Source organism: Mytilus galloprovincialis, chromosome 4, assembly GCF_965363235.1.
Source record: "Mytilus galloprovincialis chromosome 4, xbMytGall1.hap1.1, whole genome shotgun sequence".
NCBI classification, from domain to species: domain Eukaryota; kingdom Metazoa; phylum Mollusca; class Bivalvia; order Mytilida; family Mytilidae; genus Mytilus; species Mytilus galloprovincialis.
Genome location: NC_134841.1, coordinates 15311919 through 15326137, shown reverse-complemented (window position 1 = coordinate 15326137; position 14219 = coordinate 15311919). Strand labels below are relative to the sequence as shown.

The window sequence follows — 14219 nt, the reverse complement described above, 5'->3', positions numbered from 1 at the left end:
AGATAATGTCAAATCATAATCTATCCGAAATGTGTAGGATAATCGTAATTCTACTTAGAAAGAACTTCACCATCAGTACACAGGCAGAATCCAAAATTAACAGGAAGATTTTTTTTTTTTTTTTTGAGGGTACTAACTTAGACTATGTTACCATGAATCAGATGACCTAACTAATATGGCTATCATAAGTGAATGATGTGATTGAGATATTTTTTTTCAACCACTGAATCAATTTGGTCAGTCTGGCCTTTATCTAGGATCCAGCCATATAAGTCATATGTAGAAATATTTTTTCATGAAATGCAGCTTTAATTTGCTTGCTTTACGAACATTTGTTTGGTATTCTTGTTTGTCTCCTTATTTAGGGGCTGTTGTATTTTTCTACAATCTACATGATATATGTAGACAAGGAATTAACAGAAAACCAGTTGATACCAACTTTAAAAATATTGAGTAGGCTTAAACAGTTCCCTGTAAGATCCTTCACATTACTGCTTTGGTTTCAGTTATTTAAGGGGTCTCGGTGGCCATGTGGTCTTTGTAGTACTACTACTGCAACACTAGCCAATCAACACTGAGGTTGTGAGTTCAAACCCTGCTCGTGTGGGAGCACTCAACTCCAATCTTAATTAGCTATGATTGTCTTGTTTTCCTATAAAAGGTATGTGGTTTTCTCTGGGCACTTCAGCTTCATCCACCAATAAAAACTGGCGACCACGAAATGAACCAAAAGAAGCTTAAAAAACAACAATCAATCAATCAATCATTTATTTAAAAAAAATCCATAGTATGTTTTTTTTTTGGACTATATATGAATTTGAATATTAATTTCCAATGACAGCATTTCCCAGTGTTTACAGAGTAATTTTGATATTTCCAAAAAAAAAAAATACCCTGCAGAAAAATCTTGTGGAAGACAACATAATAGACATGGCTACCAATAATTGCTAACATGAAACTGTAGTTATCACTATATTATCTGTCAATTTAGCTATGCATGTTTATTCTCCATCAGAATTTAATTTGTATTATTGAGTATTTCAGTAGATTAATGCTAGCAACAAAATCATTATTCTGTTCTTAAAGATTTAAACATAGAAAACTGTCTTTAAAAGAACCAATTATATGATGATAGGTTGGGTAAAGTTCATTCTATTGATTTTCTTATGGTATTTAACAACTAAAACAGTGGTGGATCCAGAAATATTTGTAAAGGGGGACCCTGTGAATGACTAAGAGGGGGTCTGCTCAAATCATTCTTCAGTGATTCCCTATTTTTTCAAATGAATGTTTACCACAAAATTGGGACCTGGAAGGGGGTTCTGGGTCCTCTGGCCCCTCTTTAAATCAGCTTTTGAAATCCTAATTTATTTTACGAAGAAAAAAAGAAAATGCTTAAAATGACTTTATATAAGTTAGAAATGTCATGTGATATTGTAAATTAAGATTGATCAAAATTCTTCAATCCTTTTTTGCCCCTAAACATTAAACTGGCCTCAAACAACCAATATATATTTTTTTAGTCAAATAGTTCAATATTTAGAAAATTGAGAGAAACAAATATTGGTGAATAAAGGTATATTTGGAATTCCTAATCCATGTCAGTTCTATTGTCATTCTGAATCCAGACTTTTAGTACATAAGTAGATATTGAGCTGATTTTTGACTCATTGGATTAGAATATGATAAAGAGTTACAGATTGGGTTTTGTTGAGAAGGGTGTACTTTTCTCAGAATTACTCCCCTGAGATTGTATCTAGTGCATATTTTTAATGCCCCATAAAATACAATATTAGCATTAGTAAAGGTTATGTTAAACATTCTTCCATGTGTTAAAAAGTGAAGAAAAAATCATGAACTCTGTTTTAAGTTTTGTAGCTGGAATTATACAAAATATTTGCTGTATTGGCTCAAAATGTATAAATAATACTAGATGTTATCAAAAATAAATACTTGATTGTCGTATTTAAAGATATGTTTGTGTAAAAAGTTGAGAGAACAGCAGGATATGAATATTATCATCAGGATTCTGTGATACACATTTACATTTCTTACTTGTTTTGATTAAAGATATCATTATTTTGTAGATATTAAATGTTAAGAAGAAAAAACATTTATTATGTTTCTGAAAAATTTTATTAGAAAAATAGTTTTGCCCCTCTTCTTAGAAATTGAAATGGCACTATTTCACATGTCCCCATTCTGTTTTCTGTGATTTAACAGAATAATACTGTAAATGTTACTTCAGAATCACCCAATGAAACTTTCCGTTTCAGAAATACTGACATGTTATATTAAATTTACCATTTTCCAATTGTGTTTGCTGCATCAAACTGTGTTCAATGGGAGATAACTCAAAAATGTTATATGACCTGTAAAGCAATACACTAAAAACCATTAAAGTCTGAAATGGCCTATATCTGTACTCGACTGTACTGATTTTTACTCGACCAGTCTGAATTGGTCTGACTTTTACTTGACATTACTCGACCCCAGTCTGAACCGTACTTGACTGTACTGAATCGTACTTGACCCTTATATTTGCCGTTGAAAATAGTCTGAACTATTACTCGACAAGTCTGAAACAGTCTGAACCCATTCTCGACATGTAGTCGACCTATTTTTCCAGTCTAAACCATACTTAACCAAAGGTCTGAACAATACTCGACCAGTCTGAACCATACTAGACCAAAAAAACTCTACTTTTTTAACTGTTAAAATAAATTACTTTTTAACTGACATATATAACAACAGCCAACAAAATTTATAAAAAATTTAACTTTATAAAAGAAATATATCTCTGATTATATTTAAGATAAAAAATATATTATATATAAGTTCTATCAAAAAGGGATAAAATTAAATAAATAGATAAAATACTAGACCAAAAAACTCTACTTTTTTTAACTGTTAAAATAAATTTCTATTTAATGACATATATAACAACAGCCAACAAAATTTATAAAAAAATTCAACCTTATATTAGAAATATATCTATGATTATATTTAGGATGAAAAAAAAATATATTATATAAAACTTATATCAAAAAGGGATAATATTAAATAAATGAATAAAATTGTTTTTGATTAGTGGTGAAATATAAAGAATAACCTCTGCTTGTGGCAAACTCATAAATAAGATCACACCTGGTCAGAGGTATTAAATTCTAAATAACATTGATTCAAAATTGCAACATCCTGTTTAAATAAAATAACAAGGCCTTTCGAATATACATGTATGTACTAGATAAGTAATACACGAATTTAAGAAAATAGGGCTTTCTTTTTACCTGTAAAACACACATGTACTGAGGTAATTAGAATATATCAAAGTGCTTTATGTATGCCATGTTAATTTGACAAAAAATTACTTAAATTAATCGAAATTTTTTTTTACTGTTACTTTGGAAAACATTTCCTTTTTTAAAAAGGTTATGAAGGATTGCTATGGAAATTATATTATCATGATTATATTAAATTCTTGGTTTAATAAAACAAAACAATTAAGCTCTCATTTTTTTTTTTAATTTATTAAGTTGTTTTATATACTTTTTTATATATATCTTAATAAAAAAAACATTCACTGCATTATTATCTGAACTCAACTGACACCATAAATCATTTGTTTTAAATCTATACTAGGCTTAATAAGTTAATGGTGAAAATAATCCATAAAATACTTATGAAACATTCATAACATTTTGAATAATATTGAAAATATGAGTCACAATTTTTTAAGATTATTTGATCAGCTTGTTTTATTTATATTTTAAAAGTTGATATATATTATTATGTAAGTGTTGATTAATATTGAGTTGAAGATTATTGTGAAATTTTAATTTCGATACTGTATTGAATACATTTTTAATTTCAAGTTGTTATTCAAATTTCATCATTAAAAAAAATCCTAAATTGATAAAATTCAGTTGATAGATACAAAGAATAGGTCTAGGTTGGTTACGACTTGGTCGAGTATGGTTCAGACTGGGTCGAGTACGGTTCAGACTAGGTCGAGTACTGTTCAGACTAGGTCGAGTACTGTTCAGACTCGTATAAAATGGTTAAGTACTGGTCAAGTACACATTCAGACTGTTAAGTATGGTTCAGACTACAGTCGAGTATTATCAAGTAAATCTCAGACGAATTAAGACTGGTCGAGTAAAAATCAGTACGGTCGAGTACAGATACAAGCCATTTCAGACTTTTAATGGTTTGTAGTGATAGGAAAGGAAATTCAGTATTATATATTTTGATATAACTTGAATATCTGTAATAAAAAAAAATACACATAATTATTGCAGTGTTTATGATAAAGTGCTTATGTCTTTATATAACTAAACAACGAGAGATTTTATGTTCAAGTAAATATAGTGTTAACACTTTGTTTTGGTTGAAGTTTATTGACAGATATTTTCTGGTGTTTTTTTTTTTTTTGTGTTTGTTGTTTCATTAGCACATACAATATAGTAAATCCTTCTTTTCATGTATAAAGGAACAAATTGGAGTATGAAAAAGATATAATAAATAAAAAAGGGATAGAATGCTGAGGGCTGCAATAACTTTAACTTCGGAACCGTAGCTCTTAGGTCTTTTTGATATTTTTTAACATTTTGCGGACCATATGGTCTGCATTATTAAAAGTAATATCATAAGGACAACAAGAATTTGACAGCTACAATAACTTGTGAATTAAGTATGTCATTTGGAAAAAATTTGTTTCCCTGTATTTGCAATTTGATATATAGTGTCTTTCTTAGAAGAAGTTTAAAATGTAATTGAATCTGATTCAGTCTAGATATTAGTTCCTTAATTCATGTTACCACAGTCTTTGTTTTGAATTTGTTTATGTAACTAACACCGATTAGATTTAGTCCTAGGTGATACCGACTGACATCTGTGATGAAAGAGGAAGTGGAAAGCTTGAAATACCCAGTAAACATAACAACCTATCTGAAACAAACCAACAATGATAAAATGTGAAAGATCTTTTCTAATGATTCCTGGATTTGTTCAAGTTCAAAATGAATTCAAAACATGGCGTCTAGAGATGGTTATTTTCTGATGGTTAAATTTTTCAAAGTAATAGGATCAAATATTGTGTATTTCAATTACACTGATGAGATTTAAAAGGGTATTGAAGTTTCTGTTTGTTAAAAAAGTATCCAGAACAGAGTGTCATGAAGGGTTTCATCTTCTTTGAAAATAAAATAGATATTTTTTTAGAGAGTATTTTTAGACAAAGTTTTGACCTTGACTTAACTGTTCTGATACATTTTACAGTATTACCAGTGAGAATTCTTGACAAGAAAATGATGGAAGTTCTCATGCACGTTTACACTTTGATAGACACAGTAATCTAATGTCATGAATTATTTCATATTCCACTGAGTTCATTGATCTCTTGTGCTTAAAACTAGAGTACCTACAAAATAGGAAAAGTAGTATTTTTTTTAACTTTTTTTGTAGAGAAAATACATTATGATAGTATAAATTTGGAAATGATGCAACTTTAAGAATTAGGGGCTAAAGCAGGTCTAGATATGGTTTGACTCTATTTATCAGTCTATACTTGCATTCTTCTTTAGCCTAATGTAAAGGGGAAAGATCGATCTCCAATTTGACTTCAAAGTCCACCTCCAGATTTGGTTTTGAAAAGATTAATCTTTTTGTTAATTGATTTTTCTTCAAGTATAAACATGCAGATAAATCGATCCCATTCGATCAAAAGTGAAAGAGTTATTTTGGTATGAAATAATTCTGTGCATGGTCAGCTTGTTATATCCTTATAAATGTCTGTCTCTGGGGATATCCATAATCTCTAATAAATTGACAGAACTTGAGGATAAGACAAGTAAACAAAGAAATATTCTGATGTTTTTGCTTCATTCTTCTGAACATATAAATCCTATTTCTTTGCTGCTAACTCTGTATTTTCAAATGAATTGACATTTCTCTTATAAGTGATACTCTTCTCACATTTCTTTGTTTAATGTCTTGTGAGTTGTGAATCAAAAAGATGATTAATAACTGCATAAGTAATTCCAATAACCCAATTATTTTCTGACAAGCACACATTATCATATAATATTAAGAAATTTGGTTAAAAAAAATGGAATGTAATAATGTTTTTGACCCGTCCGTCCGTCCGTCCGTCCGTCAGTCCGTCAGTCCTGTTTCTTGCTATCGCAACTCCTCTCAAACCACACAACAGAATTTCACGAAACCTTTTCAGATAATAAGGACATACTACGTAGTTGTGCATATCGACGGGAAATTGCGATTCAATTTTTTTTCTAGGAGTTACACCCCTTTGAACTTATTTACTTTAATGTATTACTGCAACAGTTTGTCATCGCAACTCCTCTCAAACCACACAACAGAATTTCACGAAACCTTTTCAGATAATAAGGACATACTATGTAGTTGTGCATATCGACGGGAAATTGCGATTCAATTTTTTTTCTAGGAGTTACGCCCCTTTGAACTTATTTACTTTAATGTACTACTGCAACAGTTTGTCATCGCAACTCCTCTCAAACCACACAACAGAATTTCACGAAACCTTTTCAGATAATAAGGACATACTATGTAGTTGTGCATATCGACGGGAAATTGCGATACAATTTTTTTTCTAGGAGTTAAGCCTCTTTGAACTTATTTACTTTAATGTATTACTGCAACAGTTTGTCATCGCAACTCCTCTCAAACCACACAACAGAATTTCACGAAACCTTTTCAGATAATAAGGACATACTATGTAGTTGTGCATATCGACGGGAAATTGCGATTCAATTTTTTTTCTAGGAGTTACGCCCCTTTGAACTTATTTACTTTAATGTACTACTGCAACAGTTTGTCATCGCAACTCCTCTCAAACCACACAACAGAATTTCATGAAACTTTGTAGATAATAAGGACATACTATGTAGATGTGCATATCAACAGGAAATTACGGTTCAATTTTTTCTAGGAGTTATGCCCCTTTGAACTTATTTGCTTCAATGTACTTCTGCAACAGTTTGTCATCTCAACTCCTCTGAAAACACACAACAGAATTTCATGAAATTTTGTAGATAATAAGGACATACTATGTATATTGACAGGAAATTATTATTCAATATTTTTTCTTATACTTATTTAATTTCTCCAATGACAATGTGGGGACGTGGGGTATGTGAGCGTGCTCACTAAGGTTCTTTAATTTAGTAAATGTAGGGGTTGTCTGAGGGCTCTTAACATGTTTAATCCTGCCACATTTTTTATCAGCCTGTTCCAAGTTAGCAAGGAGCATCTATAATACTAAAATTACGAGGTCCAATTTGTCAGCCGTCATTGGGTAAAAACGACAAATCAAAGAATTCAACTCTATATATAACTAATATAGGACAATGGTGTAGATTAAAAATTACACCACTCCAGACTCTTGTTTTCAGCATAATTAATATTGCCAATAATTAACAAGTTCCGGGTCGAATCCCATACCGATACAAATAGTATATTCAGCTATTACCTTATCTGTACGTTCCGCATTTGACAGGTGCACCACCAAACGGTGTATTTAGGATTTTGCTATATACACGGGTCATAATCAAAGGACTGACACTACTAAATTCAATCATTGTCAAATTGTTCCCTATTGTAGTTTTATTCAGCAATCAGCAAGACTTTCTACGATAACTAATATAGGACAATGCTGTTGATTAAAAAATACTCCATTCCTGGATAGCCAGGACCTTTTGTTTTCCAAATAATTAATATTTCCAATAACTGATAAGTTCCAGGTCGACGGATTCAAACAGAAAGATTTGAAAGCAGAGAAAACTGTGTATCTTATAATCGACATGACTTATCAGATGACAATACCAATTACTAAAATAAGGCTTAGGCATAGTTATATACTTTAATTCAGTCACGAACCCGTGATATCACAGGTTTGTACTTGTACTATTAAACGAGAAGACCTCATTTTGTGTGTTGCTTCTCTTCCTTCCACAATAAATCAATCATCATGCCTCTGTGTCCTATAGGTAACATGCATAGTCGCATTTGCCATCCATTCTTATGATTATTCAGATTGAGTTATTTTGGGAGAAAAACGACAAAAAAGGAGTCCGGATATGATTCCGTCATCAGACTGTCTTTTAGTCATTGACAAGATTTCTGGTTTGAAACATGCACAAATACAACCAATCGTATGATAGATAACAAAAATGAAAAATAGATAAGCCAATCAGAGCGTTCTCTATATTATGATGTTTAGATCGCAAGAACTACAACTATTATACCTCCTTAAAGAGGACAATTTTTTTTCGCGTTTATCTACATGTAAACTACGATTATACTACTTTAAAATATAGAGACTCTCTGTATTCTGTCTACTGTTTTTTTTTTTAAATGTTTACTATTTAAGGGGTCATACCAGTTGCATATATATTAAAAGTAAAACATGTGACACAAGTACAACTAATCGTAGATCGTCCTCCATATCATGGTGTTTAGATCACAAGAATCACAACTATTATACCTCCTTAGAGAGGACAAATATTTTTCGCGTTTATCTACATGTAAACTACGATTATACTACTTTAATATATAGAGACTCTCAGAGTCTCTGTATTCTGTAAGGGAATTTCTATGTTAGTATGGAAAGTCCCTGATTTTGTTTACTGTTTTCTTTGAAATGTTTACTATTTAAGGGGTCATACCACTTACATATATATTAAAATAAGTAAAACATGCTCAACTTCATCTTAAACTACCTCGACCAAAAACTTTTACCTGAAGTGGGACAGACGGACGAGACGGACGGACGACTGTACAAATAAACGCACAGATGTACAGACTAGAAAACATAATGCCCATAATTGGGGCATAAAAATTTATTGTTAAAAGGGAAAATAGTGATTTGGTAAAAATGAAAGAAAGATAGAGATTAGAGAGAAGCTGGACCTTTTTCGGGGAGTCGGGATCGGGTGTTTTTAAGCTCGGGACTTTGGGATTGATCCTTACGGGATCGGGGAATATATTTTTTGATTTCGGGATATGAATTTCTTTAAATTCTGCATCTCGGGATTTCGGGATCAGGACCCCTCCGACAACCCCTCTAATTAGTCGGTTTTAGTCATTTATACATGACTCAAATCCTACCATTGGCATGTTAATATGGCTCTCAAAGAAAAAAGCACTGATGAATTGTCATAGAAGCATATTTTTTAGAATAATAATGGTCTATATATAAGCAGTTACATTTACTTCATGTTTGAAACGGTGCAAATTTTTAACTTGATTTGACTTTTACCAAAAGAAGCATTGTAGCAAAGGAGAAGAATAATTGTGGCCGTAGGCTAGAAACACGAATATAATTGAATTTAACAGAAAGGAAACAAATATCGGACTTTGGAAAAAAAGAAAGAGGGCTTTTGATACCTTTTATGTAATTCTCCATACATAAAATCTTTTACAAAAAATCATCCTACAACAATTCACAAGCTGCATATGCCCGCGATTTCGCGGGTGTGTTCTAGTGTAGATTAATGGTTGTCATCAGTTCAAGTTTGTTTTTTGTAAATTGTTTTCTTATAGGCTGTTTGTTTTCAATTGAATTGTTTCACATTTTTTACATGTATGTCTGGGCCTTTTATAGTGAACAAGACGGTATTTTTTTTTTTTTCTCATTGTTAAATGCCATAGGGTTGCCTTTAATTTAACATTCATTTCATTTGTACTTAGGTGGATAGATGTTGCTTTAGCAAACAGTATCACATATTATTTTTATAAATGACCAAAAGGGACCTCAAAAACAGTGATTGTTATAAATTTTGGCACCGACTGCCTACGAAGGGACCCACTCCAGTCAGGCTTCAGTAATTCCCTAAATTATCAAATAAATTTTTTCCCAATTAAGGGGGGGGGGGGGAGAGGTGACCCTTTGAGATACCTACTAATCTGCCTCTGATGAAGTAAATTTTGGTGCTTGAAAGTATATTGATTTTAAATCTGCAGCTATGATTTAGATGTCAGAATAAATCAAACAGATTTTGTTTACAATAAGTTGATTGCAGTCTGTCAATATCTCATTAATTTACACTAATATACAAAGTCCAATGTTATTGACTTGATGTCTCCATTGATCAGAAGAGGTAACAAATCCTTGGTGTATTAACAGATTTACTATATTATACTATGTCAACATTAAATCATCCATTTGAATGAACAGAACAAAATGTTATGAATAAACCTGTAGGGTTCCTTATGGTCTGACCTCATTGTAAACTCAAAACTATTGCTGATTTATAGACGATTAATTGATATATTGGGATATACTAACAGGACTGGCTTTCTCTATTGCTGTTATGACTTACTTAAACCTGTCCAATAATTTACTGTAAAAGGTTTTCCATTAAGATATCACAGCATGCTGATTAATACAATGGCGGGCACTACACATTCATGGCGTAACCACTTAAGTTCTGGATATATACTGTTTTAACATGTTTCAAGGTGACTTTGAAGAGTCATGTCTGCTGAGGAATTTTTTTTATATATAAACGAAATAGAGCTGTTGAATTCCTGTCCTGAAACTTTATAGGCATGTGTGTGAAAAATATTGGTGTACTTGAAAATTTGTTATTTTAATGTCAATAAAAGCTTGGAAAAAGCTAAGTGCTAAATTCTAATGTTTGGCAGAATGCATTGTCTGAACTTCACTACGGAATGACGTGTAACATCACTGGATTTCACGTTTAACAGATAATGAAGATATGAATTTATTTACTTGTTTCCAGCAGACTTATATATTGTAAACTTTCTGTATAGTGTTAGAACAATATGACAATGGAAAAGTGTATATTTGTGTTATAACACATCTGTTGAAATTGTCTTCTCATAGGCAGTGATTTAATTTAACAAATCACATTTAAACTTTAAACCATTCAAGTGTTGAAGTGGATGATGGAATTATATGAAGATTATTGAATTTAAGTCGAGATAATGTTTATGTCTGTATTGAGTTAGAAAACAAGCTTTTGACATTAGGTTTCTTAATCAGTATATGTTCCTAACTTTATAGCCTCCTTTTATCTGTGGGACAAGCTTTTGTCATGAGGTTCTTTATCAGTGTTGATCAGTTTATGTAACTTTATAGCATCTTTTTCTCCCTAGGACAAGCTTTTGACATGAGGTTCTTCATCAGTGAGGTTCAGTGTATGTACTATGAGTACTTAATTTTATAGCATCCTTTTCTCCTGGGATGATTGATATGAGAGATTTGGTTGTCTGAACAGGAATAATTGTAAATCATTAATAATGAGTTTAAAAGCTCTGCTGACAACTTAAATAGCCTAAGTTTGAATATATATATTCGAAGTCAATTTTTCTGTGGTACCATTCTTGGCGATTTATGTGATCGTGATCGATATCATTCTCATACCAGTACATTATGGAATTTAATTTAGATTAGTACAACATTGTAAATATGAGGATTTTTAACATTGTTTGCTTTTAATATGAAATTTATTTATCATATTATGTCAACTATAAATCCTATTATCTCATCAATTTTATATGGTTGTAACTGTTTTGAAATTAAAAAATTAAAACAACTAAATACAGAATGTCATTGGAATATTTTATAGTTAATCATAACAAAATTTACCAAGTTGCATGTTATACATTCAGAGGGTAATAAATGCCTAGTATATGTTTGAAAATGTAAGCCCAAAGGCAAATAGGCCTCATAGTCTGTAATATGGTGTAATCATTGCTATCAGTCATCCGGAAAGGTATTTAAACAATAGAATTTGAGTGCAGAGGACAAAGATAGTAATCTATTAAGGACCTCATTTAAAAACAAGGATAGGAAAAATAGTAATTGTTTGTGAAGGGGAGATTACATTTTACTTCCTGTAGTATTTATATAAGTGAATGCGTATTTGAGGATTATAAGTTCTGACATTAGTTGTGTATTGTGTTAATTATATGATCAGTTAATTAGGATTTCGGGAAGTTGTTTATAAACAATAGGAATTAGCTCTTTGAAGCATTTTCTACAACTAACACCATTTAATAGTGGTACATTATCCTGAAATATCATATATATCAGCGATACATTGGATAAATACTGTATTTATCATAAACATCAGTTATACATTGGATTAACACTGTAAATTTGACAACATAGGATTTTATTTTATGACAATAGACAGATTGTTGTGTTAATCTGCATTATATTGATGGTTTGATAAACAAATCTTTTATATCAGACTTCTGTAATGATTTCTTGAATGAATTGTGCCAAGAATAAGATTGGATACATGTTTTATTGAAAATCTTCAAAACTGGAATTTATCTGTTTTAAGTCTCAGCAGACATTGACTCTGTACTGATCTTGGGACGGCAGTCAGTGTATTCGAATTTTCAATAACAGGCTTGCTAGATTTTGTTTTCTGTATTCAGTAATTGGATATACAAGAAAAAATATCAGTTTTCAATTAGGATAAAAGTGACGTTTTCAGTACACTTATTGAATGACTGTAGGAGAATTATAGCATTCTGCATTATCCTACATACCGTTAGTAACTGTTGACTTATGTAAGAAAGCCTGGGGTTAACTTGTATTAAGTTTGTTCTTAATAAGAAGGATTAATTGGAATACAATTTATGGTTTCTGGATTTTAAATTTTTATGATGTGATCTATATTGTTATAAACTGGTGACAATATCTATTATTCTGTGGATTTAAGTCCGACTTTACACAAATTTTATCACAAAACAAATAATAATTCAATCTTTAGATCACTGTTTCAAGGATTTTATTCAAATAACTTGTACCTGTGTAAGTAGACCAAAACAAATATGTCCTCTTCTGAAGAAGAAAAATCCAATGTACTGTCGTCTGCAAGTGTGATAATGGCGAGACATAAAAAAAAGAAATGGAGGCATAAATTTGTTAGTGGATTAACAGGGTCTTCCAAAAAAATAAAAAAATTGAAAAAGTCTCGTTCAATAAGTCAGTCTGTTGGATGTCTTATTGAGAGTACAACAAAAACAGCCTTAGGAGATTTAAATTCTTACCATAATTCATGGGGTAACTTTGACACCCTTAGTGTAGGGAGTACTGGTCACATGTCCGATGATGGACGGAGTATGGACAGCCAGGATAGTCGTGATAGTTTGGATAGGCTATGTGTACCTGTACAATATTCTGATTCAGGCATTCTTGATTCTTCACAAGAGTCCTTATTATCTACAGATCGGGATGATGATCTAAGTGTAAGAATTTTATGTTCTATACTTTTCATTATTGGAAAATAATTGAACTTCATTGTGACAATGACCATGATGACTGTTAGCAGGTGGCATCCTATTTTTTCAATCTATTAATGATTTTTTTTAGAGAAATCAATTGCATGTTATTGAGATATTTACACTGAGTTCAAATGTAGCAGAGTATCAGACAAAAACCCTAGTGAGATTTATTTACCACCCACCCCTTTCTAATATACCCCATTTTTATTTGATCACAACAAATTTTGTCTTAAATTTGCTTTGAATTTTCAAAATGAATTGCAAATGATATGGGTGTTAGTAAAGTCTCTGACTATGGTCATTTTCAACTAATTAAAGCAAGTGTTAAACACACCATCCATTCCAACCAACCTGTATCATTTTATTTAACCCCAAATGATCATGATCATGCTCTGCAGTTGCCACATAGCACATGGAAGGTATTTTTTCATTTCTCCAATTCTTTACTGAGTTAGGAAGTGGTTAAAGTTTGATAAATACAGGCAAACTTAATTAAACATACATGTATGTGTCTACTTTTTTTAATTCTCAAATTTGACAATGTACCCATGATAACAATGAAACATCATAGACCTTTACTAAAAGATGTGTCTGAAGTTGTCTGTAAAAATTGAACAAACTTTACAGATTCTACTGGATGTTAAACAATAAATTAATCAAACAAACTCTAAAGAATTGTATGTGTCTGTCCCAAGTCAGGAGCCTGTAATTCAGTGGTTGCGTTTGTTGCTGTGTTACATATTGTTTTTCGCTCATTTCTTTTGTACATAAATTAGGTCGTTTGTTTTTTTGTTTTAAATTTGTCATTTCGGGGCCTTTAATAGCTGACTATGCGGTATGGGCTTAACTCATTGTTAAAGGATGTACAGTGACCTATGGTTGTTTATTTTTGTGTCATTTGGTCTATTGTGGAG

The 14219-nt window shown here is 31.3% G+C and overlaps 1 protein-coding gene across 12 annotated transcripts in view; it reads left to right on the top strand.

The window, feature by feature from the left end:
• Nucleotides 1-14219, top strand: part of LOC143071449 (multiple C2 and transmembrane domain-containing protein 1-like) — a 92568-nt gene that overhangs the window by 41306 nt on the left and 37043 nt on the right. Inside the window, exon 1 of one of the 12 annotated variants that reach the window (XM_076245739.1) lies at nucleotides 11848-13269. The exons of the other annotated variants lie outside the window; for them this stretch is intronic. Within the exon in view, the coding sequence (XP_076101854.1) occupies nucleotides 12853-13269 (417 nt within the window). The 5' untranslated portion in view covers nucleotides 11848-12852. Of the gene's footprint in view, nucleotides 1-11847; nucleotides 13270-14219 lie in introns of those variants that run through there. 12 annotated transcript variants of the gene reach the window in all.